This window comes from Epinephelus lanceolatus, chromosome 13 (genome assembly GCF_041903045.1).
Source record: "Epinephelus lanceolatus isolate andai-2023 chromosome 13, ASM4190304v1, whole genome shotgun sequence".
NCBI classification, from domain to species: Eukaryota; Metazoa; Chordata; class Actinopteri; order Perciformes; family Serranidae; genus Epinephelus; species Epinephelus lanceolatus.
In genome coordinates this window covers 19,307,501-19,334,150 of record NC_135746.1, presented here as the reverse complement: position 1 = coordinate 19,334,150, position 26,650 = coordinate 19,307,501, and the positions used below count along the sequence as shown (strand labels likewise).

Sequence of the window (26,650 nt, the reverse complement as noted above, 5' to 3'; positions counted from 1 at the left end):
CTTTTGAAGGCGCTTTAATATGACGTTGCTGTTAAACTGTCCGGCGTCGACCCACTTTGTGAGACTGTCCCCTTACTTTCAACCTTGTTATTTAAAAACATGCTAAAAGAGACTGCAAGTGCTATATTCAGTAGATAGGAAGCCTAGAGGTGACTTATATACAATTCAAATGTTGTACTGTGCTCATTTTAACGACGTAACAATCAATACATCAACAAGGTAGCGTAGTACAAAGACGTTGAAAGAATTGGGACGCGGCCCAACGGCGCCACTGTTTGAAAACTACGGGGCGTTGTTCCGTTTTGTGTTGTTAAGCGTTACTGTTTTCTACGCATTCCCATCTATTAGATAAGTGAAAATCCGTTTGGGGGAAGTTATGGGTGTTCAAGAGCTGTGGTCCATCGTCGAGCCGGTTCGTGAGTCGGTGCCGCTGTACAGTTTGAGCGGAAAGACACTGGCAGTTGATCTGAGTCTGTGGGTGTGCGAGGCCCAGCATGTCCAGGCTATGATGGGGAGAGTTACCAAGCCCCACCTGAGGTAAGTGTCCCATATTGCTCTATAGTTAATTCCGTAAGATATTAGCTTCAATTTCAATATTGAAAGCCTTGTCCTTTTGTGTTCAGGAATTTATTTTTCAGGGTGTCAACCCTCACGCTTATGGGGGTGAAGCTTGTCTTTGTGATGGAGGGAGAAGCCCCTAAACTTAAAGCAGAAACCATGAGCAGGAGAGCAGAAACAAGATATGGAGGATTCAAAAAGGCCTCTGCCCCTAAAGCTGCTACAAAGACCAGCAGAGGGCGCTTCAATGCTGTACTTAGAGAGGTTGGTTGTTCCCCCACTCACCTGCATCTCTTATTATAGTCACTTCATATTGGATTGAGGCACTGTTTTCCTTCTCTTACCTCTGTAGTGTGCAGAGATGTTGGACTATCTGGGTGTGCCATGGGTGACAGCTGCTGGGGAGGCCGAGGCCATGTGTGCCTACCTGGACTCTCAAGGCCTGGTGGACGGCTGCATCACTAATGATGGAGACGCCTTCCTATATGGAGCCCGGACTGTCTACAGGAACTTCAATATGAACAGTAAAGTATGTTTGTCAAAGTTCATCTCAATGATTCACAGTGTGCAGGGGGCGGCAGTAACTCAGTCCATAGGGACTTGGGTTGGGACCCAGAGGGCCACCGGCTTAAGTCCGCGGCCAAAACAAATGTGGAGTGTGAACTGGTAGCAGGAGAGGTGCCAGCCTGCCTCCTCTGTGCTGCCGAGGGGCCCTTGAGCAAGGCACCAAACCCCCAACTGCTATATCTTCTTCTTCAACATCTGGAGAGACGTGAACCCAAATCACTGGACTGAAACCGGATTGAATGTGCTTCACTGCTCATTCAAAAGGCTTCTTCACTTTAGATTGTTCTGGGGACTAGTACTGAATTTAAAGCCATGTGAATCTTTACATAGAGACTTGCATTACATACGTACATCTGCCAAAGCAAATAAAATACAAGCTCTAACATTCATCTGGTTCCCAGACAACTGAATTTATGCCTATGAATCGAAACTCAGTCCAGTGATTTAAAGTTTTCCCAGACTGCTAAAGTAACACTTGGGTGTTACTTTACAAGCTGTGCTTTTTCAGTATTGTGTTCAGTATTCTATCTATTGAGTCTCATATCATGATATTTATAAAATGTTAATATATTGCTCAGCCCTAAGTCAATTACACGATCAAAAATCATACATTATTCAGTAATTAAAAATATTGTTAGCCCTACGCATTTAATTTTAACTACGTCCCTATCTGTATGTTTGATTCTTTCTATTATTCTGCTAATGTCTTAAATGTTAAAACCATCAAATCTTCACAGTCTTGTTTCTCACCTCTCCCTCCAGGACCCTCAGGTGGACTGCTACAAGACCTCAAGGGTACAAACAGAGTTACATCTCACCAGAGAGAATCTAGTTGGTCTTGCCATCTTTCTTGGCTGTGATTATATTCCTAAGGTAAGGAGGACATTTCAATCTGAAATCTTTATCTTCAAAATCACTGTTATGATGAATGACTTATGTTAATTGTCATTCTTTTATAAGGGCATACCAGGTGTTGGTAAAGAGCAAGCTCTGAGGCTTATTCAGATGCTGAAAGGACAAACACTCCTGCAGAGGTAAGAGACACACTCACTGTAGATTATTTTCTTGCACATAAGCATGATTTTCCTTTCTGTATAACTTTTCCTCACATAAAGAGTGTGTGTAGTGTCGTGTTTGTGCTCTTGTCACCTTTCCCTAATCACCTCAGGTTCATCCAGTGGAAGGAGGAGAACGTGGGGGTGTCTGAGGGAGTTGTGAAGAAGGTTCCTCACTGCAACTTGTGTCGACATCCTGGTGAGTGCTTTGAACTGTGTGACCCCTGTTTTTGATTTTGATAAGAGGTGGAAAGCAAAAGGGGGGTTGTCCCCAAGAGGACATGCCTCACACATGGCTGTTTTGGAGCCATTAACATGTCAAAACATACACGTATGTGAGAGATGGGTCAGACCCCAGTTGTATTAGTGTGTTAGATTTTAAAGTTGTTTGTCTTCTCCTACTATTCCTGTTTTATCACATATTAATACTGATTCATCCTCATCCTTTTTAAGGGTCAGCAAAGGCACATGAACGTGGCGGCTGTGTGCTTTGTGACAGTAAACGTTTCTGTCAACCTCAGGACTTTGACTACCAGTGTCCCTGTGACTGGCATCGCTATGAACAGACTCGGCAGGCTGTGTCCTTCGAGGCAAATGTCAGAAGGTGTGTGACTTTCTGTAAATGAACAGTAGTTGCATTTTATCACAAAAATAATAAATATAAATGCAGAAAATGAAAAAGTGGAATAAGATGAGAAAGAAAGAACATAAGCAACATGTTAACTAGGGATTTTTGCCAATATGCTGATATTTTTCAAGTCATTTTGGCTGATTGCTGATGTTATTTGAGTTTGGGATTGAACCGCTAGTGGAAAATATTAGAGCCCATTCATGTTATGTCAGTTAATGAAAAACAACACAGGATCTCATTTCTCAATGTATTTACTTTTTATTAGGTTTTACACAAGTGTCAACTAGACACAAAAACATACTTAAAGTGAGCTAGAACAAAACAAAAAGTAGGAGTGGATTCCTTCTTTAATAAAAAACAAAAACTGTATATATGCATATGCATACACACACGTGTATGCATACACACATACATACACATGCTAAGCGATACACATACACATACTAGTCAACCTGTATTGATTCTGCACTAAGAGGAAAAGGAAAATATTTAAGGTTGAGAATCATGCCCATAACATAGTACTACTCTACAAAATCAGGCCTTTTAGTTGACATATAAGTAGCCATTTTGACCAATTTTCATCAAAAATATCAATTTGGGTTTTCTGATCAAGATGATTATTTTGCCCAGGCAACTTTACCAGTGCCAAATGATTACAATCCTGTTAGATGATAATACTATCAAGACAGTAAACAGTTGGTTTAGGACATTTATTTGGAACCTTGAGTGACTGTGACTTAAATTTGCTAAGTTGCAATTATGTTTAGATCAAGGAGGAACGGTGGTCCCCAATATTCAACTAAATCAGCTAGCTTCTCATTTGAGGTATCTGGTAGAATGGGTATGAAACAATCTAGATTCTGTCTGTTTGAAGCATTCAGTCTGGGTAAGCCTGTAACACTAGCTAGTCTCCCATTTATCTAGAATCATAAAGAATTAGAGATTGCAGATGGTAATTTAATTGTTAACTCATTAGGGCATTTTAAGTGGCAAAATAATTAATTGGCTTCAGCTACTCAAATGTGAAAATCTTCTGGGTTTCTTCCTCAACAGTAAACTTGGTGTCTTTGGGTTTTGGACTATTGATCGGACAAAATATGACTTGAAGATGTCAGCAGAGGCTTTGCAAACTTGTGATGATTTAAAGGATGGTTTGCTCTCATGATATGTGTAATCTGTTCTTTTTGTGTTTCATTTCTTTTTTAGGAAGACACTGGCGAGTCAACAGTTCCCTTTTACAGAGGTACAGCTGTTTGATCTACTATGGTTAATGTGTTCCTGTTATAATTAAGGTTGTCAAAAGCATCCATACTTCGATACTTTGTCAATACCACATGTTTAAAACTATACAGTCTCCTTTAATTATACATTCGATAGTGTCAAAAGTACCAAAGCTATATATTTATAAAAAAATGATTGGGATTCAGAGTTTAAACTCAAGGCTGCAAAGATTAAACAAAAGGGGAAGAAAATTAACTGGTCCTCAACCTGTAGCTGTCAGGGCTTTCTCTCCAGTGGTAAACCCACAATGTGACTGGAGGCAGATCATAAGTAAAATTAAAAAATATATATATTATTTTGTGTGCCCAGGACTTCCTTTTTGCCGTGGAATTGAAAGCGGTATCAAGTATCATTTCTTTATACAGTATGGAAGTTTAAAATTTTGGTATCATGACAACATTTGTTACGTAAAATAATCTTCAGAATAACTTTGGTTTTTAATACTTAAATGGTATTTCGCAGATCATTAACGAGTTCCTGATTTCCAAGGATAAACCTGTGTCACATTTCAAGAGGAGACAGCCAAATATGCTGATGATGCAGGTAATGTGTTTATTTAGATTACTTGTTCAGTCCGGTATGTCTTTGTCAAGTGAGTTGCATGTTGAGATGTTTGTTTTCCAGAAATTTGCCCATGACAAGATGGAGTGGCTGAAGCACTACACCAGTGAAAAGGTTTTAGTCCTGATGACTTACGCAGAACTGATGAACAGAAAATATGGAAGAGAAATGTCCTCCCAAGTCAAACCCCTCAGGTAGTCTTGTTTTAAACTTTAACTACAACAAAAAGGTCTCCTCAGTGACTTTGTTGTAGGCTAATAAAAGGTTATTTCAGCACATGCGTAATAAGCAACACCTTTATTTTCCTTCACAAGAATATTGAAACCGAGGGTGAGGAATGCTATCGCCTGCTTCGAAGTCATCTGGAGCGTACCAGGTCAGTTTAAATCTCATCAACACTTCTTGCAGTCTTCATTTTTTCTTATTAGCAGATCAGAGGGAAAAAGCAGTGTTTAAGAAAACATCCCCTGGGTTGAGTGACGTGACTGCTGCATTAGGTGGAGTTGGGGTGCGGGGTGCTCGTCACCGGGTTGTCTGTTAGTGACTTGCTGTGAGGTGGGGTTCAGAGGTGACAGATCAGTCACAACAGCCACTAGGTGCTAAACTGGCTTCCTCCCTAGGCTGAGAAATCTGTCATATCAAAGTCTACTTCACTAACAAGCCTGCTTGATACGACCAGCCTGAGAAAGTCTCAATCGACAATCATTTGAAAAAAGTATTTTAATACAACTAAATTATTACATAATGGATTTAAATGTATAAATGCTATAAATTAAGGGCTAAAGTATATGCATTTTGTATAAAGATGTGCTGTATTTGTATGTTCTGTTGATAAAGTCTTGTCTGCTTGTGTTCAAAACACTGCATCTCCAAATCATACTATATGAAGCTGCTTTAATATGTAATTTAGTAGATAAGTTGATAGACAAAAAGGTAATTAGTTTTTATTTTGATGAAAAAATAATGATTAAAGTTATTTTCCGGCAGAAATGCCAACTATTTGATGGTTTCCAGTGTCTGCAGGTCCTTAACAAGTCTTAAAATGTCTTAAATTCAATTTCTTAAATATTATATTAGACCTTAAAAGTCATTAAATAGTCTGAAATTGGAATTTGTGACATCTTAATTACCACAAACATTTTATTTAATTTAATTTATTCAACTTTTAATTTATTTTGTCAGACTCAGTCAAGCCCTTCTGCATCAAAGTACACATTTCTGGTGTTTTAAATCTTTAAAGCGACCACTGAACCTAATGCTGTCTTTTTACGGTACTTTATATTTGCACTTACCTGTCTGCAAAATGTAGATTAATTTAGCTCACACTGATAAGAACCATTCTCCTATGCATAACCTACCTCTGCATGGGACCACATATACATATATGTTACGGCTCTTTATACCTACCTGCACTGCTTGAATGAGAAAAGATGACTTGTCCAAAAAGGCATTGAATTTAAGTGTACCTGTACCTGAATGCACCCCTCAGATGTGAGAGCTTTTTGATTTACCTTTTCTAACATAATTAATCAAAAATTATTGAGTTTTTGTTCTGCTGGTTTAAGAAAACAAGACATTTGAACACATAATTTCGGCAGCTAGAATATTGTGTTAGAATTTTTCAAGTTTTATGATTACAGACCAAACAGTTAATCAAAACTATAATATGAAGAATAATCTATAAGAAGTTGCAACCCTTATGAAAAGTGAAAAGTGGTGCACAACAATTAGTAATTCTTGTCTCTGGCCTTTTTTGTCATTTCATAAAGAACCATTTTTTCCCTATATAACATAAATGACAGCCTTATTGGGAGCAATTTGGACCTGACCTTGATGTGTTTTTCTGCAGATCATTATGTGTTTCCTGAGGATCGGCCTGCAGACGATCAACATGAGGTGAGGACGGTGGAAGAAGAGTCTCTCTTCCGTGTGGCCTTTCCAGAAGTGGTGGAGAACTACCTTAGAGACAAAGCTCTGGCCGAAGAGAACAAGACCAAGAGTAAGACAATACTTTATAATATTTTGTAAGAATTTTACAGTTTATTTAAAATAAACCAGTAAAGTTAGACATGTTTTTCACAACAAAACTGAAAGCCCCCCCACAGACTTGACAAGCTCCAAGACTTCCCACACTGCACTGACAAGGGTGTCCTGATCAAAGGCACCTGGCGCTTTGACTTGTTTTTCGAGGCTGTCTATTGCAGCAGCTCTGACACCTGAAAATGTTGAGTTTGGCAGCTCGACTAGTTCACACCAAAGGCTTTGATGCAGCTGAGAGGTGTCTGTCTCATAGGCCTCGCTGTCACTTTATGCAGGTTGTACTCTGCTCCCCCCTCCGTCATAACTGCTGTAAAGCTTCACTTCCTAATGTGTAGGAAAACTAGCCACTGGGACTGAAAGAGCTTACAGTCAAGAGATAACACAGTGATTGTTTTGTTAGTATTTTTAAACATGGAACTTATTTTTTAGTTTTTGTGTCTAAGTAACTAATGGGTACAATAATGTTTGAAATTGGTCCAGTAATGAGATACTGCTGCAGTCGGCAGCGGCAAAACAGGCTGCAAAGTAACCACTCAGCGCATGTTCGCACTGTGATTTTACATCCACTAACAGTACATACAGAGATAGACCTTTTTTGTTAAAGAGTAAGATCCTTTTTATTTAACCAGAAACAGCCCTGAAATCGCCATCGCCAAACCCACCAGACTCCATTTAAACACGCAGTAATTTTATCATTGTAAAACTCGCTAAAAAAGAATTGAAACTCACAAAAGCATCGTTTCTACTCTTCCAACAATCACCAACTCTGGTTTGGTTGAAATAAACTCTTAATCCACCCAGTCAGATGTTAAAATATGCTGCTCTAGCTACATGCTAAAAGGAGTTTGTGGGTTTGGCAGTCGCAATTTCAAGACTGTTTTTGGTTAAACAAAAAGGATCTTTCTCTTCAACAAAAAGGTCTCTGTCTGTAAGAACAGTTTCCATAATGTTGTCAGACACTAATAACCATCTGAACCGGTCAGTGGCAAAAACAAACACTTTAAGTGGACATAAATGACATTGCTAACATGCCTCAAATGGTTACATTGCAGACTGTTTCGCCACTGCTGGCTGAAGCAGGCTTGTTCAATACTGGGCCAGCTTCAAAAAAATGTTGTTCCCATTAGTCATTTAAGCAACAAAATATGAGGAAATAGCATGCAGGTGAGAAAACACTGAATTTACTCTTTAACTCTTTCAAAATACGTTTGAAATCCTGAAAGAAACAGTTGGTAATTTCAGTGAAAATAACTTTGTGTCACATTATGCTAATACTCTCGCTATATTCTGAAAGAAGTACATGATACAGATAGTTGGTTGGGGAAAAAATCATGTCCCTCCTCCTCTTCCTTCTGCCTCAAATTGCATTTGCTATTTCTTCACTCAAATATTTTCAGAAACATATTTTAGTATACTGTTTAGCTGTAAAATGAGAAGTTGGTCCAGCTGGTGGACGGAGCTTGGTTCTCCTATTAAACTGTATCAACATGGCAGCCGGTTCACAAACCTTTTAATTTTAGAGCTAAACAGTTCATTAAAATGTGTTTCTGTAAACATGTGAGGTGAGGAATAGGCAATGCATTAACATAATCTTGATTTAAATTTGATCAGCGCTGCCTAGTTTGATAGTTCCACCGCAGTTTTCAAGCAGTGATTGACAGCTGCGTTAGAGACTCCACGGCTCTGATTGGTTGTATTTGTGCACATGCAGTAAGGCCATTAGAAATTCTACAAGGCAACTGTGTAGGCAGAGAAATGTGATTTCTTTTGCACAGATTACAGCTATGCAAATATAGAGACAGTTTCAGCAAATATGAAAAAATGTTATTTTTAATACCAACTACAGCTTGAAGTTGTTTAACACTGACTTGTGGTTTCAATCTTCTTTGCAGAGAGAAAACCAAAGAGTAAAAAGGAGAAGCCATCTGATGTCTCTGATGGTATTTCTGACCTCTTGGCACAGATGACCCTTCAGAGTTCCTCTAACACTCAACCACATGTGCTGCTCCCTACTGTTTCAACCACAGATAAACCAGAAGTGGTGGTTGTGGACACTCCAGTGAACTATAAACAGCATTGGAAGTCAAAAGAAGACCACAGCAGTCTGGGTGATTGCCCCAGCACTCCTCTGTCTCATGGAGAATCAGAGGCTGCTGCTGCATCACCCTCTGTCTCTGCTGTTATCGACGCTCTCCACCTGAGTGATATTGACTGGGAGGCTTTGTCCTTCACATCCTCTCCAACCCCACAATCAGCTAATAACCACACCACTGAGCCCAAGCTGAGCAAAACCACAGACAGTGGTGTCAGGGAAACAGAGGGCGAAAACACCAAGCAGAAAACCTCAAGTGACGTCAGAGAAGCAGAATCCAGATCTGCTCTAGAGTTGTGCTACACAGAGTGTCCTCTAAGGGACAGGCTGCTCATGAGGAACACAGCCAAAGCTATACACCAGAAGGAGATACACACTGACGTGGTCTCGAAACAACCACACCATGAGTCATCCACTCTCAATCACATTTCTCCTCATAACTCAAGTGGCCAGATCTCCAGTAAAGGTACAGGTGACAGTAAATTGTCAGGAGAGAAATCTGCTGTGTACAAAAAAGAGCCATTCACTGACAAAACACAGTGTACATCAAACAAGGAAGAAACTCGCAGTTCAAAACAGCAGTTGAGGCCTGCAGCTCAAAGTAAGACAAAGGACAAATGTAACATCTCCCAAAAGCCCCCTCACAAATACAAATTTGTCAGAAAAGCCATTTCATCATCGCTTGTCCCACGGCAGAGGTGCCACACTGACCCAAGTCAAACTGACATAGACAGGAACACGTCGCAGAGCACCAAGAAGAGTGTGTGTATGAGCCTGTGTTCATCCAGCGAGGAAAGTGATGCAGAGAACCGGCAGTCTGGACCTCAGAGAAAAGCTAAAATCAAGCCCACAAACAAGATCATTATCTCAAATTTCCCCCTGAAACCTAAATCAACCACACCAGCTGTAAAAACAGCTCCTACCACTCAGTTATTACCAGCAAAATCTCAGAGCTTAATTGCAGACAGCGAGATTAACATCCTACCTGTAGCAACTAAAAGCAAATGCCAGGATGTCTCACCAGCTCATGTGGATGTAGATGTGTTCCCTCAGACTCCTGCATCACCTGTCATTGTGTTAGATAGCGATGACTCAGTTATTTGTAGTGAGAGTCCCCTGCCACTGGCAGAGAGACTGAGACTGAAGTTCCAGAAGTGAGCAGCACGATAACAGGATGATGGACAACAGCATGAAAGCTATTTTATGTCAAATCATGTGAAGTGTTGACATAGAGTTTAACAAATAACTCTTATCTCAAGGTCGGCCTACCAGCTTTTAAAAGAAGAGCTGCAGCAATTAGTGGATGAAGAAACTGACAGAAAATTGATCGGCAACTCTTTTGATAATTCAATAATCGTTTAAAAGTATACTATGCAGGATTTTCCTACACAAACAGTAATCCCTCTCAATCATCACTTATGACCCACCAGAGGTGTGTAGTGGTGTATTTTTCTGCAGAGACTTTATGTGTTCCTGATGTTTATGTGCATGTACCTCCACAGCGCTCAGGTGAGGTTGGGGCCTGATACGAAGGTAGTGACCAGGTGCCAACCATAAGCAGCAGGCATCCAAGAAACAGCACTGAAAAAATACCTAAATTTAGCGAGTAGAAATGTCAAACAAGTGTGAATCCGGGGTTTGATTTTTACTTTTGATGATTCTAGCCTTTCAAATATGAGAATTTGATGTTTTTCCTTGTCTTAACTTTAATAAAAATTTGAATGTATTTGACGTTTGGACTGTAGATCAGACAAAACAAGACATTCGATGACATCAGCTTGGGATTTGGAAACTGATCAGTGTTTTTCTTAGTTTCATGTACCAAACAATTAACCAATTAAGTAAAAATTAGTCTAAGCTTTGCTGCCACCTGTTACTGTAATCCGAAATGGAACTGTTTCTGTAAAACAGTGGGAAAAGTTGTGTATAAACACAGTTTCAAAGGTCCAGTGTGTAACATATAGGGGGATGTAGTGGCATCCAGCAGTGAGGATTGCAGATTGTAACCAGCTGAAACTTTTCCTGGTTAGAATTTCTTCAGTGTCCATTGTTCAGGAGGTTATTTATGGGAGCTGAATTATCCACAAGGGTCTCTTCCTCTCCAAAACAAACGAACCAGGTAATTTAAACTGGTAAAAACACTGAATAAAGCTGTTTCATGTTAAAAGAAATCAGTGTTTTTCAGACAGTGAGACACAGAGACATGGCGGTGCGAGGACCTGCTCCCTATGTAGATATAAACTGCTCATTTTTCAAGATTCTTATTTTTCTGTAATTAAACACTAAAGAAAACAGTACATTATCATCCATTTCTGCCAATATATCCCCCTAAATCCTACACACTGAATCTTTGAGTAGTAAGCGTGGACTATGAGTGACGTGGTTTGACAGCTCCAGAAAAAGCTACTAATTGGACCTTGAGTCAAACATTTTTATCTGGCAATTTTACTCTTAATTTGTGTGTGTTTGTTGCTGTATATGTTGTGAGATTTAAATAATTAAATAAGTTCTTCACAAATGTTTTGCTCCACCAATGTTTGCCTAACCTGTTCTTCTGATCCTGAAAGGAGTTGTTGATGTAAATCAGGGTGTAGAGGATGCGGATTCGCACAGTTTTTAGCATGTAATGCTATTTAACAGCACCACATGTGCTTATTTTCTCCCACTGCTGTTTGACAAGCTACATGTCACTTCACACAGCCGGTGAGAGAAGGCACTGCAGCTGAGGGACACAGAGGACACTGAGGTTTTACAACCTGCCAGTGTTGGCGCCCTTGATCACGAGTGAGGCCTTACACACCTTTTTCAGACATGAAAGGTCTGGCAGGAGCTTGGTGACAGCTGCATCCTCTGCCCAAATAACAACTTCATCCTAGTACTGGGTCTTAAACCTTAGTTTTCCTGAAGGATGTGCTGAAAATCCAACTAGTTGTCAGGATAATTCAGCTTGTTTTCCAGTGCAAATTAAGTTATCTTCTAAAGTAGCCTGAGTCCTGTGTAATTTTCTTGTCAATTGTTAAGGATATTTACACTTGATGGAAACTGGAAAAACTACATTGGAAACAAGTAGCGTCACTCCAGGTGGCAAGTAGCAAAATGTGTGCATTTAAAGGTGAAACTTGATTTTAGTACAAAGAACCTTTCATTGTTTAATAGGGGCATTTCCAGACAGCACAATGATTGTTGCTCATTCTGAACCTTTAGTTGCTGTCATAGATTTTTAATCACTTTCTGCCTGTGAGACTATACTCTTAATAAGTTAAAAATAGTATTGTTTTTTTAACCATATAAAGTCCAGACTGAAGACACACGTAGGCCTGACTTGCCAGAGAGGTGTGAAGCTCTCAGGTGACACAGCATCCTCCCATTCCTTCATTAGACAGATCACATCAAACTGATAATTGTCGCCGTGCAGACTTTAAAGAGTAATTTCCCACAAAAGGAATCTAATTATTTTTCTTTCTATCACATTATCCGTCTATTTAGCCTTATTCTCACCCCAGTGATAACGAACGACGTCCTTCGGGAAGGTCGCATTTTGGCACTTGAGGATTTCTTTGAACTTTTTTTCGCCTTAGCTGTGAACCCATAAACCTCCGGAGATCTGCTTCTGTATAAAAACGCTTTGGCCAAATCGCCTCCACATAAAAGCCTGTCATCCACCCCTGATGTCATCCCTCGCTGCGTGACCGTCTGGAAGTGTCGGGATATTTCCAACATGGACATGCAGGTTGTCACGGCTAAAATACTGTCTGAGTGGAAGAGCCATGAGAGCAGTTTTGGAGAAGACCTGGACTCGCTTCAGTCCACCTCACCGGAGTCCTCCTCCATTGACTCCATGTGCTCCTCGCCGGAGATGTGCTACTCTAGCGGGCATCATGAGATGAAGGACTTGACTTTCGGCTTCACAGGACGCAGAGAGACTCCAACATCAGCGCAGAGGCTGAGCAAGCCCAAGATGTCCACGAAAAGACGCATGAAGGCCAGCGAGAGGGAGAAGATGCGGATGAGGAGCCTTGCAGAGGCTCTGCACCAGCTCCGTGACTACCTGCCGCCGGACTACAGCAAGAGGAGCCAGCCCCTGACCAAGATACAAACCCTCAAATACACTATTGAATACATCAACAAACTTTCAGACATCCTGAACCGTGCGTAACGGACACCGATGGACCTTTTACGCATCAGGGTTCCTCACATCTGGACATTCAGTGGAGCTGGTTCTAAATATTTGATGAGGAACATCTTTTAACATAACTTAATCATCTCATTTAATATTTCTCCTGTTTGCCCTACTCTTGGTGTATATATTGATTAGCGGGCACTTGGCAATTACTTTGTATATGAGGCTGCCTTTGATGGAGTTATGAATTTAATGTTTGCTGTTGATATTTGCTATCTCGATACAGCTTTACTGATGAAAAAATCTCTCCTATATTCCTGTGTGTGTTAATAGAGAAATTAGAGAAACTTCATGTTGGTTGCATTATGTTTCTGGTGTATTTTAGAGTTTAAATAGCTGCATGCAATTGTAAAGTTTGGTTGTGTGTGAAAGCCATTAAATAATTTGTTCTGTTGTTTTTTAAGTGCCTAATTCTTCGTCTGATTTATCCCAAATGTATGTATGTTGGTTTACATGTTTACACAGTAAACAAATGGGTTATATACACAAACACACTAAAACATCTACAATAAATTGATGTGTATTGAACTTGTGGCCCAGTTAATTACCGTCTTCAGGATGAGCAGGACAATTAGAACGCGCGTCAGCCCACTCCTCCAATCAGAATGCAGAACTATATAAGGGTAAACTGAATGACAGCAACAAGTAGCCAATCAGATACCAGCATTCCTCCCGGTGGGCGTTACTCCTCATAATGTGTTCCTCACAAAGAAATCCAAACCTGGATGTAGTCTAGTCTGACGAAGCCGCCATTTCAAAACGCAAAGGAGCGACAGAGGCTGTAGGAGATTTTGTATATTTTTTATTTTTGTAATATATTTTTATTTTTACTAGCACGTAGGAAAATTGCATTACTACCTCGCCTGCATCACCAGCTGAAGTAAGTGGCTTCTCTCTTTCGGCAAAGCGTTTGAAAACCACAGGAACGCCCCTTTTATATATGACTAGTTAACATTTAAATACACTTATGTTAGGCTTGTTTATTTATTTTTTTTAGTTAGGAAAATGGCTGTCCAAACGTTAAATTCCTACCCGAAGACTATTTTTAAAAAGCAACTGTTTTTGGTTCAATGTGCTGTTTGTCAGGTCGGCTCTGCGATGTTTATTCCAGGAATTAGACGAGGCCTTCCCAGCCCTTTGTATTACAATTTAGCCGGCTGTGCCCCACATTAGCTCCTGTGTGCTAAACAGAGTTAAGAGGTGTTATTAGAGGCTTTACGTGTATTTGTTGCATAGGGCCTCTTTGATGGTCCTAGCTTAATATTTAAGAGGTCACACAGCTCCAACCGCCTCTGTGGATCAGGATAGAAATGTTTCCATGACGCTCGACGTGCCTATGGCTCTGCAGGCTTATTTACTTTAAAATAACACTACGATAATGTGTGTTTGTGACAGATCTCCTTTTTCTTTGAAGTTTCATTGTTATAGGCATTAGAGATAGTGCATCCCAAGCAATAAAACTGTCCCACAAGTATTTATCTGTCTGTCTAGATATCTGTGTAAAAGATATATACATATAATTAAGGATGAATATGAAGGGAGAGTCTACTCTCATTCATCTAAATGTCATGCACAAAATATCTGAAACACCACCTCCGAAGTGACCATCAGAAAAACTGATCAGTTTAACCTCATTGCAGGATTAATTAAAGAGCTCCTGATTTAGACGGCATTACTTACAGCTAGGTCTTATCTTTCTAAAGTGTCTATATATATATATATATATATATATATATATATATATATATATATATATATATATATATATATATATGTACACATGGATAACAAATGATAAAAAGTCCTCAGTGTTTTTTAGACTTTTTGCCGAAAAGACCACGATGAAGGACAATTGTTCCTGTAGGGGGAGTATGAAATAGTATTCTCATGGTGACCTCATCATACCTGAAACCATCTGCAATATTGTTTATAAAAATATTATTCCTACTATGACTAAACAGTTGTGCTAATGGTTACTGCATCTTTAGATGGCTTATCTTACAATGTGGTTCTGTTGAAAACTGTATTTGGCTAATGTGTTGACCTCTTAAAGGTATAGGATTTAGTGGCATCTAGCAGATTGTAGCTAGGTGAAACGTCTCCCATGTGCCAAATGTGAACTCATGGTTAGGATTCCTTCAGTGTTCCTTGTTCAGGAGATTTTTACTGGGAGCCAAAATATATGCAGAGGTCTCTTCCTTAAAAACAAATGGACTAGGTGAATAAAACCAGTACAAACACTGAATAAAACTGTTTAACATTGAAAAGGCAGAGATTTTCCAATGTGCTCGTGGCAGAGACCTACTGTAGAAAACATGCAACATGGCGATCTCTGTGGACGAGGACCTGCTCCCCATCTAGATATAAAAGGGCCAATTTTAAGATAATCAAAATAACCCCCACCACATTTCTTATATTCAGGTGATAATACAGTAAAGAAACATGCATTATATTCCATTGGCTGGTCCCTCAACCAAACCCCCCCCCCCTTACCTTACCTTTCCCCTGTATCACAAAAGTCTACTCTCCACAGTCCCCTTGTCTAGCAGTGTCACAGATGTTTCATTTTACAGTAGTGATCCAGGCTTTGGGACTATTAATAATTTTCCCGCTATCAGCTTTGACTTCAGTTGTCCCTGCCTAACATTCAAACTTGTCACCTGCTTTAGTGTGAGGCATGCACACCCAGTGATGGAGCTATGCAATGAATGCATCACTGAGGTTTCATGTTTCCGAGATCTGCTGAGTGACATTTTAACAGCCTTGTGTCACATTGTGGAAGCACATACCTATATGTCAGTATTATTATCAATTATGCCATAATTAATCATTTACTATAATTGTCTCATAAAACCTTAAACATGAATAAATAAGAGATATACCTTTTAAATGGGAACAATGCTCCCATTTTTTTACATCATGCTTGATAACCTCATAGCTGCAGGGAACTTACAAATTATTTCTGCTTCAATTTATTTTTAAAATAGTAAAATGCCCTATTTTTCCTTTCTGCAGAGACTGAATAATTTATTTTGCATGTGAAAGCAAAATGCATTTTTCCATATGGAAAACTTTTTTCCCCCTGCAATATTTTTATCAAATTTTTAAATACCTTCTCAAAACACAGAAGCAACTGTGTTTCCATCCAGAAGAATTTCAGTAGCACAGAGATTATTGTCCAACAACAAAACGATGTCTTCCCTTACATGTTAGACATGTTACAGATAACAAAATGCAAACAACTGCAGAGGACCACTACATTCATGTCTCACCCGCCACATTCATGACCTTACTTACATCAATATTCTCCTTGTATTGTAGAAAAGGACCCCCAATAATGTCAAAGAACGATTATTTCCCTCTAAAAATGTTTGTAATCTTTTCCAGAGGTAGAGTTACAATTAACTTTTTAATCCAATTAATGAACTTTGAGAGAGTGAGATGACTGTTTTTGTGAGCAGCAGACAGAGAATTAAAGCAGCAGTATCTTTCTTGGACATAAGATGTTTGTCAGGATGTAAACTTTGGGTCAAACGTTAATTGTATGCCCAATGTATTCTCCAGAGCTTGTTTAATCTCCCGCCAGAACTCTTCTGCTTTGTCGCATTCGCAAACACAGTGAAAATAGGTCCCTTTCTCCTGTCTGCACTGAACACACAGGTCTGGGATAGCGTTATTATACTTGTGTCACACAATCCTCATCAGCCAGTTATTTTGCAGCAATCCGAGTATTAATAGTTTGTGTTTGTGCTTCAGCACATGCTGCTTCCCAGTCCTCTGAGTGGAGATCTCCAGGCATTTAATTTTAATATAGAGGATTTAGAAGATCCTTCAAATAAAAGCTTATATAATCTGGAGATAAAATCCTTTCCAAATGAATCATTTTGCATTTCTGTTTCCAAAATAAACAGTGGGGGAACAGACAAACACTGATTTTGAGATAATCTAATAATCTATTTAAAGAAATTTTCATGTGGGATATCATACTTGGCAACTGACTCTTCAAATGACATTTAAGTATATAGAAGTCCTTTTCATGTTAAGGCAGGTGTTGTATATGTTTTGTATGCGTTGTTTGTATTTATTAAATGCTACTGTTAGACAAGTAACAGTGTACTGCATATTAATATTGACCTGCATCATTTCAGATGGATGCAGACACAGAAGAAAAGGTGACAGAAACTTCAAAAATTTCCAAGGATGAATCTCAGAAACCCTTAACGGACAACAAATTTAGGTCAGTTTTACAGCCTGATAATGTATTTATGGATATATAATGATTTTAAACCACATGCAAAGGAAAGGCGAGGGCTACTTATCCCTTGAGTGACTTCTAAACAGGTGGTGCCAGTGTCAGGTGTTTTTCCTGTTTCATCCTTATGTTATTTTTTTTATATGAAGCTTGGACTCGTTGCTTGGTGGCAGTTCCCTCATATTTTTGTTCTCTCCTCAGGGGTCGTGGATTTAAAAGCCGTGGTCGAGGGGGTCGGATGAGTCGAGGCAGCATGCGTGGTGGGCGGGGCATGATAAAAGGGTTTGGTCCACCTGGATATGGGAGGGGTCGAGGGAAAGATGGAGCCATTAATGGATTTGCACCCATGAGGTACGGATATTTAAATACAAATGAAAAAATGTAAAAAGTTTTGCTTTTATTAATTGGGTAGTATGCAAACAAGTGGTGTTTTTAAAAAGTGTAGTAGTATAGTGTGTTTCTTTAAACCATCTTTGACATGTGCTGTATTTAATATTAATTTTGGGGGGTTAAATTTCACTTATTGTGCTTCCCTTGCAGAGGAATGAGGAGGATGCGACCTTACCCAGACCTACGAGGTCATCGAGGTAGAGGTGGACCAATGGGCATGGGCATGGGCATGGGCCCTCCTCCTCCCCCTCCTCCCCCACCACCTCCCATGCACCTCAGAGGCCCCTACCCACCCATGCCAAGGTAATGATCTCACACACAATCATATGCACAGACAACCATGGCAGCCTGGATACAGTTTGTCTGAGATTTAAGAATGATCCTTCCTGAGTTTAAAGCTTTCGTTTGTCCCAAAAAGACGTCACTAGCTTCCACTTGGTAGATGTGTGTTGTCATTCAACTGCTTTGCATCAACACTGGCTCCCGTGTTTCACTGCAAAAGGTTTCCTCTCCTGAAAGTGCACGTAGAAGTGTGTGTTGTATCGTTGTTACGCTTGTCTTTTTGTGCAGGCATGGACCCCCGCCACCCCCTCCTCCAGGTCATCCTGGTTTCAGAGGGCGTCCACCACACCCTCGAGGCCGTGGCATGTTGCCCCCTGGACCTCCACGCCACTTCCACCCCCGCGGCCCAAGAGGGTAAGAGCTGTTTGAATACTAATATCACGCCTGAGCTTTGCAAGTCACAATTCTCAGCACTTTCCTTGCACGCTTTTAAGATTTCTAAATAGATTTAAAGGTCCAGTATGTAGGATTTAGGGGCATCTATTGGCAGAAATTGAATATGATATTCATAAATATGTTTTCTTTAGTGTGTAATCACCTGAAAATTAGAACCGTTGGGTTTTTGTTACCTTAAAGTGAGCTGTGTGCATCTTATGAGGCGGCTCCTCTTCCAAGGAGTCCACCATGTTGTTTCTACAGTAGCCCAAAACGAATAAACCCAACACTGGCACTAGAAAGGGCCATTTGTGCTTTCACGTTGGTTACCATGGCCTCCTACTCACTTGGCACAAGGTAGAAGTTTCAGTTGGTTGCAGTCTGTAGCTTCACTGTTCGATGCCACCAAATCCTACACACCCGACTTTTGAAATACATCTGAGTATTTGAGATGTGCTTACACCAGCTATATTCCTTAAATTCTGATGCAAACATGCAGTAAACTGAGAGTTGTGACACAATGCACAGTCCTTTCTGTCCCTTTGCTCTTAAGCCTCACTGTAGCTTAATTTCTTTTACTTTTAACTTGTCCTCGAATTACCACATTTCTTTCTTAGTTTGTTTATCAAATATAATAAATAGTATAACTTTTGCCACAATTATTAGTCTTATTACAACAAATGCTGAGCCAAAGAATGTTAACTTAGCTTGTGCATAAAAAGTATTCTCACTGCTCAATGACTTGAAGCCAGACTCTTAAATAGTGCATGGAATAATACAACTGAATAAGACATTATAATGTATTGTGCCTTTCAAAGTTAGACAGTAACTGAGAGGGGATGACATCCCTGACTGGGTTAGTTCAGATGGCTGCTCTTATCAGAGTGCGCCCCCTATTGGCCAAAGCCAAGAATCCAATGTGTGATTTTATCCTTTTACACAGCTACCACAATGGACCGGTCTCTCCTCCGCCTCACCCCCCACCTGGCAGAGGCCAGAGGTGGCCAGGGCCCCCTGGTGGCCGACGCTTTTAACACAGCCTGCCCTAAAACCAATAACCAAACACTTTGTTAATGTAGAAGGGGCCTAAAGTGGTGCAGTAAATGAAACGCCCCTCAAATATGTGTTACACAAAGTCTCTGAGTATCTTTATGACATACTCTGTGGCCAAATGTGTGGTTATTGATATTGTCTACTGGCAAAGAGATAATGTGAAAATGACTAATGAGAACATAAGATGCCTCACAACTTTAACAATGTAAAGGCATTCTGTCATCTATGTTACAGAAATACTGTTGGTACTGTAGGAACTATTTGACATTGTTGAGAAAAAGATGTTTAATAACAAGTTTGAAAGCGCTGTTTTCAAATGGAGGAAAATTCTTGTCAAAGTTTATTAAATGTTCTGTGGTTCTTGTTACAGTCACCCTGTGAGCCTTAAGAGTCTTTTCCTGATCCGTAATAAAAAAAAAAATAAAAAATGGGTGACAGTGTATATTTGAAGGTGGGGAAAGATGGGTGACAAATTAATGAAAGAGTGCACAGCAGCCCTCGAGCACCACTGTTAACTAGCTTAGTACACCTTGGACCTCTCTAACCTTTCCTTTTGTTACATGGAAATAGTTATGTATTATAACTTCACCACGCAGTGCAGTAAATATTGTTTAACACACATTTTTTCAAGTGAAAAGACAATGCTCTAATTGTCAAGTATTCATGAGTATTTAATTTTATATTTTATATCGTTAATGTGCAGCTATTGCTGTTTGGAACATTCATGTTTGTCTTCAGCAATCTATTGTAATGGAAAAGGCATTATAAATGATAGTATATGGAAATATATATCTAGTAGATTTTATAAATGAAAGCAAATTTCAGTAGTATTTGCTTCAGTTAAGGATAAGTTCTTTACTGTGTTTAGATTTCTGAAGTGTTATAAAGCTCTATTCACTGTAATTAACATAACTTTTGTGAACTTGTGATGTGTTTGATGAAAACAGTCAAGACTTATGACATAGCCGTGGAGAAAAAAAAATAAAACTAAAAATAAACTCAACTTCTCTTTTTTTGTTTATTCACAAACAAGTCTGAGAGTTGTCATTATAATTTACATCATATCTGTAATATATGGAAAAATGGATTGTAATGTCAGTTTAATATTGTTCACAGTGGCACAGTAACAGTGTTATATATTTGTAAGTGAATATTTGATACATGTAAAGACCACTGTACTAATGCACATCTTTATATATATATATATATATATTTTTTTTTTTTTTTTTGGAGGACCAAGAGCCCTTATTGAATGTAATATTCAGCGTGCTGAGGGCTGAAACTTTCTACAGATAAGAAAATGCTTGGAAAAGTAATCATGAATTGCACTTTTTGTAACTTGAAAGATGAACTTCACTCACTCAAGTGCATTTTATGTTACCATGTAAATTTGACTGGAGGATTCAGAACCGCTCCACTTGAAAAGCGTTGAAACTAAACATCAAGCCACAATTCAAATTCAGTGGTAGCATGTCTAAAAGGAGGACATCATCTGCAAAGGATACACACTCTGATATGACCAAGGACTTTCATATTTTCATGCTGCTCAGTAATTTCAATTTGACATCAAAGGTGACAAAGGGATTTGGAGAATCTACAATTATGTTTATGTATGTGTTTTTCTGTGTTTATAATTCTTATAATTTAATATTCTTATATAATTTCTCCTATACTCCTGTAAATTTTTAATCGATAAAAAAATAAAAGTTGCCATGCATGTATGTATGTGCATATGAAGTTGCTGTACCCTTTACAGAAAAGAATAGTAAGATTATTTAATGAATGATTTATTCCAGAATCAATGGTACACAGACACCATCTCATGGAACATTCAATAAAGTTGAAACCAATTTTAGAAGCAAGCATTTTAGCACCTCAGGTTTCGCAAGCTCTGTGTATGCATGTAGTTTATGGAATCAAATAACTGACATAAATATTTGAATATTAACCTCCAATGAATAGTTTATTTTGAAATTTAAACACCATTGATTTCATAGCATTGAAATATTTTACCTTAAAAACCATGTTTCTGAATTTATTTGTTCTGAATTCACCTCTGAAATTAAAATGTCTTTGTTTGCATTATCAGAAGCTGAATTGGATTTTTTTTTCAGTGTTCACAAATTAAGAGCCAAACATGTAAGTTTCAGTATTTAAAATTTCAACTGGTCAAATTCAGATCTAAACATTCAGGTTGAAGAAATGCAAATAAAACAACATTAAAATTTGACTGGTCAAAACATTCAGGCTCGACTGCCTATCCTATTCTGAGTAGCCAGGATGTTAATATGTGCATTATTTTTTGAGATGGAAAATCACTAAAGAGGAGAATTCAGAACAAAAATGTTTAGACACATGGTTTTCATGGTAAAATATTTCAAGAAAATCCTTATGAGACCTAAACTTTTGTTTGGTATACATTTTTAATTTCTTCTAGCCAATTGGGATCAGTAGGACCTGAAAAGTATAAAAAAAATGAACATTTTAAAATTAACATTTTAAAGTCCCAATGTCCTCAAATGAGTACTTCCTAATTATCAGCAGTGTCTTAGCTTGTTACTGTTGCTAAAATTGGTAAAATGTGTTGCCATATCAAACTACAAACATTATTAATCATAAATAAATAAGTTTCAACCATAAGATGTGATCAGGTTTTGGACCTTGTCCTCTTTTGTGTCAGGATCAGCTGCAGACTGACTTGGCAGAGATGGCTGCCATCTTGTTTTTACATGGATTAGTGTATTGTGGTCTTACTAACACTAGATGGCACAAATAAGTGTCCACGAATGAGGACAGCAGGTCTAAGTCAAGTAGAACGAAGTATAAGGTCAAGTAAACCCAAAATGTGATGTCCTCATATGAGGACACAGGGTCTCAGGAGGATATGATATCAGTGGTGTTAAAAATTCTCAATTAAGTTTTAAGTGGAAGCTGAAATTCAAATACTTGAGTTTCTTATTTTCTTCCTATAGAAGCCCTTTTTCCATAATGTGGTGTTAATTTAGGTACTGACATCATAAAGATGTAACAAAGCTCTGCTGTAATGCCAGAGCACCTTCATATGAAGAGGCATTTATCATTAATACTGTATGTTGTATTTACTGCTGGCACAAACGAGGATTTCTGCATTATTTCTGGATGAAAGAGCATTTTATTGTCTGAGCCACTCAGGCACTGCAGAGTACCTCAAGAGGTATTCATCATAGCTAGCCTGTTTCATAAATTAGCCCCGACAGGTGTTGCACTCTCCTCCTCCTTCTCCTCCTCCTCCTCCTCTGTCTGCCCTTTCCCCATCTCTTCAGCACTTTCAGTACATTTTGCTGCCTCTTCAGTCTCTGCAGTCCCTTCTTGTTTCTCCCTTTGGTTTGAGTATAACAGCCTGACTGTTGTTGTCTCCTGAAGGGGGGCACACAGTACAGTTAACCTCCCGGGCCCCAGGAACCCAGGCCCTCCCTCACATCTCTCCCCTCCTTCACCAGCGGCGTGACACCTGAGGTCCGGCACTTCACTTGAAAAGGTGAGCCTCCTCTTGTGTCTTAACACCTAAACCCCTCCTTCTCTGATGCCTGGAGATTCTCTCTTTCAGGATGGAAGCTGAAACTACGACGGGGTCGTACCAAACTCGGTGAGACACAGAGGAATATTAATAGTTGTAGTAATATAGAAGTGGGGCTGCACAATATTAGGAAAATGTGATTTGCAAACCCAAACAGAATTTATTTTGCTTGATTTACATGGAACTAAGTCTACACTGAAGTTTTGACAAGAACAGACAGTAAGTACACCTTGTTGTACAATGATCCTGCAGGAATACGTAGGAAAAGACTGATCTATAAATCAGTTGTATTGCACTAACAATTGGCATGAACCAGTTTTGACATGTCCAGGCAGGGAAAGCACAGGTGTAATTAATAGAATTAGCTGCATATGTGTCCGAGTCCTGGTATGGACCTTTTTCACAGCAGACATTTTGACTTGTCATAGTAGGAAAAGCACAGGTAAAACTCATTAATGATGGCTCAGTTCCATTAGGTGTCCCAATGAGCTGTTCCAGTGAGCCGGGGCCTCCCCTTAGCGGAACCCAGCTATCATTAATGTTATTGAATATACCTGTGCTTTTCCTGCTATTATGACATGTCAGAATGTCTGTCGTGACAAAGGTCTGTTGTGCATGCTGGCACACTGTTATGCTCATGGCTTACTTAGATGGTCTCCCTTAAGTAGAACGGAGCCAGGAGGAAACTCCACCTCTCCTAAAGTCCCTCCCAGCTGATAAAATTCTAAAAGATATTAAACACTCCAGAGGCATCTTGTCCTGGCCTGGTAAGAACATCCTGATGACATGAGCTCAACATTCTGTTTTGCTCTCTGTATCAGTCTGGACTTTCTGCTGCCCCAAACACTTTCACTCACCTTGACAGATAAACTCCTTCAGCCAATTAGCCTAACAAAACACTGGAGAACATCTTCATCACCAAGAGAGTCAGCTGATAAATCAAGCTTTTGCCAAGTCTAGTCAGAAGAACGGCAAAAACATCTTTTCCTTCAAGAAACTCTGAGGGTGAATACTTTTGCTCTTGTATAATTGTTGTTATTGACTGTTTCTTCTTTACTGTCTGCAAGTTGTGGCCTGCATTTTACACCATCAACTGCAATGCAGTCTCTGATTGGCTGGTTGTCTACTCTATAGGATATCCAATTGCCCCCAGTTGGATTTGAATTTCTGGAAAGGGTTAATTGCCCCCAGTTGGATTTGAATTTCTGGAAAGGGTTAAGGGCGACACCAAGTCCGGACTGATACAGAGGGTGAAACAGAACGTTGAACTCATGTCACTAGGATGGTATTACCAGGCTAATTCTGTCCTTTATATATATCAGAATTTTGGCCTTTGCAGAGAGTAAACCCCTAAACACTAGGACCAATGTGAGCAGGACCTGAAATGTACTTTTGAAGATAGTGAAGTCAGTATTTAAGGAAGCACTGTCATTCTCAAGTAACAGATGCCATAAACATTTCAGTTTAAAATTGTCCACAGAACCTATTTTACCCCAGAAAGCCTTGTAATAATTTTGTCAATTGGAAAAAAACATTTGGGGGGATTTATTTGCATAAAAGAGGACCACAAAGAAAAGATGAATTTCTGTGGTAAGGTTTTCAAACCTGCAGTATCCAAACAATCAGGAGGAAGTGTACTCATGTGAAGAATTTTGGTAAAGTAATTTCAGTCAAAGTAAGGTGGTATAAATATCTAATATGGACCCATCATAGCTGCATGGTCAATAGGCACAGATCATTACTGAAGAGACTATTTAATTGATGTGAGGCCAGGTGTGACCCAACCAACATCTATAATTAGGGTCCCTGCAGCCATGACCTACGTCAGATCTGTCCAAAAAATGAAAAAATGATTCTACTAATGTGATTTATGTTGTATAGCTGTAATTTCTCTGCTGCAAAAAAATCAAAGCTTCTGACCAGTTTCTTTTACAGAGGTCACAGACTTTACTATGATGATAAATGCGAGGCCTTTTACCAGAAAACCTTAAAATGACAGGAAGTATTCGCCTTCAACCACAGAATGAGTGCGCCATGGTGTTTTCACTTGTTAAGCAGAGGATGAATGTTAAATTCAGTTTCTTCTTTTTCTATGTTTAGCCTTGGTTATGTTGGTTTACTAATAATAAAATAAATGCAAAAAAGAAAAGTCTTGTGTGCTGGTCTTGTGTCCTACAGAATTCATGTGCTCATCATACAGAATAACAACCCAATCCAATATTACTGCAGAGCCTACAGTTAAACAAAACATGGTAATATTAATGTATGAAGTATTATTAGTAACAATTTAAATAAATGACTGCTCAAAAAGATGAGTTAAAGTCAATAAATGCATAATTTATTTAGTGAAAAAAAAAATACAATTGATTTCACACAATTTTGCCACAGAAAAGACGGTGAAACCACAACTTCCATTAAATGAAACTTTACATGTGGACGTAATGAATGCAAGTTGTGTAGCTGGTCCTCTTTCTGTGGTGTTCAAGTCTCTATAGACAATAATGTTGAAATCTATATGACGAGCAGTTCACCAGTGCATGACAATCATGTTCATACTGCAGGTCTTCCACATCTTCACATTTACCCAACATATTCACTGAGGTCTGAGACAACACATCCAAAATCTGCATCTGATGCTCATGACTGACTCGACTCGCTGGGCTTGTCACCAGTTGGTTGGTCGTCCCACATGGGTTCACTGATGTGATCTGGAATCTTCTCCATGGAGGTCTGATAACATCAATAAAAGGATCCATTCATTCAGGCTGTTTTAACGCACATTTAGATTGAGCAGGTGAGAGTGTTGCTGGTGCGCGACTGACTCTGCAGTAACTTACCTTTGCCACTTCCATGGCAACGCCTTCAGGGAGGTTCCTCTGGATGTATTCAAGGTACACCTGCACTGTGGAGCCTGTTATATGAGACAGCTGCAGAAGAAGAGAAGACTCATGACCACATCATCAGAACCACTGTGAGGCTTAAAGAGAAACTTAGGTATTCTTATAGACTAATTGAATTAAGCAAACATAAAAAGCCATGTTCAGACATGTCACCTCAATGCAGCGGTAGTGTGTTCTCATCTCATACTGGACCCTGTGTTTTTTGAAGATATGGACTGACTTCAGGAGTGTAAACCTCTCCATGTCCTTTGGAAGTTCAGAACTGTGACAGAGGAGGGAAAGATCATCAAAATAATGTCAGTGAGAAGGATATACCATAATATATGACTGATGTCTGTCTTGTGCGACAGCTTAACTCTGTTAGTACTCACACTTTGCTGATGGTGATTCCCAGCTCTTTAGCTGCCATGGTGGCAAAAAACTCATAGCTGTCCAACACGGCGCTGTCATGACCTTTGACCAACACTGACACCTTCTGAAACAGTGCGTCAGGCTCTTCTGTGACAGTGATCTGCAAGGGCAAAAATGGAAACAGGAAACTAGATGCATGCATGTGAGCGGACGTCTCAGTTCAGATCATTTTAATCTTGAGCTGTTGAAAAACAAGTTGAATAAATTGTGCTGATGACTCACTGGTGAAGGTGTTGATAAAAACACTGTTGCAGTGTGTACGAAAGCGCTGGATGCTAACGGGAGATGGGACCTGCAGGGATAGAGCAGCGAACAAATCACATGTACCTCATGTTCTCAAAATACCAAGGTTTTTTATTTTGCCTTTAAGCAATAGGATAGTATAAAGTGTCAAATGGGGAGAGAG

The 26,650-nt window shown here is 39.3% G+C and overlaps 4 protein-coding genes across 5 annotated transcripts in view; 3 read left to right on the top strand and 1 right to left on the bottom strand.

Moving 5' to 3' along the window:
• The first annotated feature begins 246 nt into the window (after positions 1–246).
• gen1 (GEN1 Holliday junction 5' flap endonuclease) lies at positions 247–10,067 on the top strand. Its single transcript, XM_033648338.2, has 13 exons — positions 247–537; positions 624–822; positions 911–1,087; positions 1,888–1,998; positions 2,086–2,159; positions 2,294–2,379; positions 2,634–2,784; positions 4,018–4,054; positions 4,555–4,635; positions 4,717–4,847; positions 4,968–5,029; positions 6,503–6,652; positions 8,586–10,067. The coding sequence occupies exons 1-13, from the start codon at positions 377–379 to the stop codon at positions 9,941–9,943; spliced, it is 2,778 nt and encodes a 925-aa protein (XP_033504229.2). The 5' UTR covers positions 247–376; the 3' UTR covers positions 9,944–10,067.
• A 2,245-nt stretch (positions 10,068–12,312) lies between these two features.
• Positions 12,313–13,534, top strand: msgn1 (mesogenin 1). The gene has a single exon (XM_033649399.2). It carries the CDS (start codon positions 12,504–12,506, stop codon positions 12,939–12,941), a length of 438 nt encoding a protein of 145 aa, XP_033505290.1. The 5' UTR covers positions 12,313–12,503; the 3' UTR covers positions 12,942–13,534.
• A 125-nt stretch (positions 13,535–13,659) lies between these two features.
• LOC117270859 (uncharacterized) lies at positions 13,660–25,082 on the top strand. 2 transcript variants are annotated; one of them, XM_033648794.2, is made up of 6 exons: positions 13,660–13,845; positions 17,114–17,202; positions 17,419–17,568; positions 17,758–17,910; positions 18,178–18,303; positions 22,780–25,082. In XM_033648794.2, the coding sequence occupies exons 2-6, from the start codon at positions 17,114–17,116 to the stop codon at positions 22,862–22,864; spliced, it is 603 nt and encodes a 200-aa protein (XP_033504685.1). In that variant the 5' UTR covers positions 13,660–13,845; the 3' UTR covers positions 22,865–25,082. The 2 variants fall into 2 exon arrangements, with proteins under 2 accessions (XP_033504685.1, XP_033504684.1); XM_033648793.2 differs by having other exon boundaries at positions 13,664–13,845; positions 19,268–25,082.
• mrps10 (mitochondrial ribosomal protein S10) overlaps positions 24,153–26,650 on the bottom strand; it is a 3,299-nt gene continuing 801 nt past the window's right edge. Inside the window, exons 3-7 of the mRNA XM_033648792.2 lie at positions 26,467–26,536; positions 26,205–26,344; positions 25,987–26,095; positions 25,771–25,860; positions 24,153–25,663 (exon numbers count right to left, since the gene is read on the bottom strand). Coding sequence (XP_033504683.2) covers positions 25,571–25,663; positions 25,771–25,860; positions 25,987–26,095; positions 26,205–26,344; positions 26,467–26,536 — 502 coding nt within the window. The 3' untranslated portion in view covers positions 24,153–25,570. The remainder of the gene's footprint in view (positions 25,664–25,770; positions 25,861–25,986; positions 26,096–26,204; positions 26,345–26,466; positions 26,537–26,650) is intronic.